The sequence below is a fragment of the Triticum dicoccoides genome, chromosome 7A, assembly GCF_002162155.2.
Source record: "Triticum dicoccoides isolate Atlit2015 ecotype Zavitan chromosome 7A, WEW_v2.0, whole genome shotgun sequence".
Classification (NCBI taxonomy): domain Eukaryota; kingdom Viridiplantae; phylum Streptophyta; class Magnoliopsida; order Poales; family Poaceae; genus Triticum; species Triticum dicoccoides.
In genome coordinates this window covers 704,462,791-704,465,044 of record NC_041392.1, presented here as the reverse complement: position 1 = coordinate 704,465,044, position 2,254 = coordinate 704,462,791, and the positions used below count along the sequence as shown (strand labels likewise).

The 2,254-nt window shown below is 49.9% G+C and overlaps 1 protein-coding gene across 1 annotated transcript; it reads right to left on the bottom strand.

The window, feature by feature from the left end:
- Window positions 1-990: 990 nt before the first annotated feature.
- On the bottom strand, window positions 991-1,869 carry LOC119334269 (chaperone protein dnaJ 8, chloroplastic-like). Its single transcript, XM_037606867.1, has one exon. The coding sequence runs from the start codon at window positions 1,666-1,668 to the stop codon at window positions 1,195-1,197; it is 474 nt and encodes a 157-aa protein (XP_037462764.1). The 5' UTR covers window positions 1,669-1,869; the 3' UTR covers window positions 991-1,194.
- Between the last annotated feature and the right edge of the window lie 385 nt (window positions 1,870-2,254).

Sequence of the window (2,254 nt, the reverse complement as noted above, 5' to 3'; positions counted from 1 at the left end):
TTCTATGAAATTAAAATATGCAGGGGTGTATTGAAACTGACATATGTGAGATTGTATTGAAATTGTAATTTCAGTTGATCTGATTGTTGAAACTGAAACTGAATATTTGAATTGTTGTGACATTGGGAAAGTAAAATAGGTGAGACGTATTGAAATTGCAATTTCTAATATATGATACGTGACAGGTTGTGTAAATCGATATGTGATTTGACATTGAAATATGTGACCTGGCATTGACATATTTGTTTTTTAATTGAAATTCTCTAAAATTAAAATATTTGAGAGTGTATTGAAATTGTCATACGTAAGGTTGTGTTGAAATTACAATTTCAATTGGTATGATTGTTGTAATTGAAACTGAAATATATGAATTGTTGTGACATTGGCATGAATGAGTGGTAGGAGGCATGAATCAGTGAGTGACAACTATACCTAACATTGCATCATGGCTACTCAATATGGATATAGTACTTGAAGAACATATCTTCTCGGATCTAAATCAAGCCGCGTTCCTGAAATCTTCTACCCATGTAGCAGCACATGACAAACATTTTAAAAGCAATTTTTCGGTAGATGATGCGCGGGTATCTTGTTTATCGCCCATAGAACAGAAAATGGGTAGATAATGTATGAGCAATTACAGCCCTTGCTCGGCTAGTCCGCTTGCATGATTAGGAGGCTAAGAAGAATAGGAGAGAGCAGATGCTTCAGAAGGAAATGCATCGAGGATCAAACATCCAGTGGCCAGAACTGGAAGTTCATGTCTTTTTAACTGGAAAATGCAGGGAGGATCAAACATCCAGGGAGGATGAACACAGTTGCTAGCATTTCACGTGCAAGAACTGGAAATTGATAGACTTTTTACAGTAAAAAACCGAACTATTTCACCTACGCGCATTCAGTAGTCAGTGGCACTATCACTGAGAACGAAAGAGGCGACCCCTCCCTTGAAAATCCAAAAAGCGAAGAGGCGTTAATCATGAGCCACAATTTAGAATAATCCCTGCTATGTTTTATTTGTATTGACAAGGAAATTGAAAATGTTCCAATTACAATTGTCAGAACCCTTAATTTCTGCGTCTCTAGCTCGCCTCCACAATAAAACAGAGGAGAGAAGCAGAGAGCAACGTTTCACAAATTATTTACAGCGCTGCTGCCTCTGCCATGGCAGGAATCAAAGCGGCCCTTGAGATTTCAGAAGTCGGAGAACCAGTCGTCCTCGTCGTCGTCGTTGAGGTAGTGGCGGTAGCGGTCGAGGTCCGCGTCGGCGAGGCCGTAGCGGCGGCGCCAGTACTCGAGCGTCGCCTCCGCCTCCTGCATGTTGCGCATCACCGTCTGGTACGCCGCGTTGATCCGCTCGAAGTCGATGGCGTCGTCTTGGCGTCCGTCCCCGCCGCCCCGGCGCACGACGTCCGGGTGGTACTGCAGCGCGAGGCGGTGGAAGGCCTTCTTGACCTCGCCCCTGGAGGCGCCCGGCTGCAGCCTCAAAGTGCGGTAGTGGTCCTCCTCCAGCACCCCGTACGGGGGCGCCGCCGGCATCCTTTCCCGCGTCGCCCCGCACCTCACCGCCGGCGACGACGACACCCTACGCAGCCGCCCCGCCGCCGGCGACGCCGAGGCCGACGGGCCGCGCAGGCTCAGCACCACTCCTCCTCCGGCGACGGCCATGGATGTGCTGTGCGCGCGCGCGCGGCAAGAAACGGAATCGATCGCAAGGTCGATCGACGGGGATGAGCCGCGACGGAGCAGTGGGAGGCTGGGAGATTTCGGATCCGGATGTGTTGTTCCCTCGGTTGACCGCGTGGTGGAGCTGGAATGGTTTGTGGCTGCAAACTTGGAATGGATGAGGCTGCCGCGTGGTGGCGCGCGGGGTTATATAGGGAGGAGGGAGGAGGAGGCGGTTACGGTTGCGGGTGGTTCCGGCTCGCCGGAAGGAGCGGCACGTTTGGGCCACGGTTGGCTGGCTCGCCGGTGTTTCCCACGTTGCCATTGATCGCACGTTTCGGTGCAGACAAAAAACTTGGGAGAGGGAGAGAGGGACACCGCGGCGTCCATATCCGTTCCGTTGCCGCACGCCGCGTGCCTACTATTCCTTCCACCCGTCCCCCGTTTTGACTGGATTTTCATAGCAGAGGAGCTGTTTTTGCTGTTCTGGGAGAAAGAGAAATATTTCACGTGGAGCAAAAGACGTGTTGTTCATTTTCAGCACTCAACATTTTTTTGTGAAGAAAGAGTGGGTTTTATTCCTCAGGAA

What these genes read in the sequence shown, in the direction of transcription:
- LOC119334269 (XM_037606867.1), bottom strand. Translation starts at nt 1,668, where the DNA reads ATGGCCGTCGCCGGAGGAGGAGTGGTGCTGAGCCTGCGCGGCCCGTCG.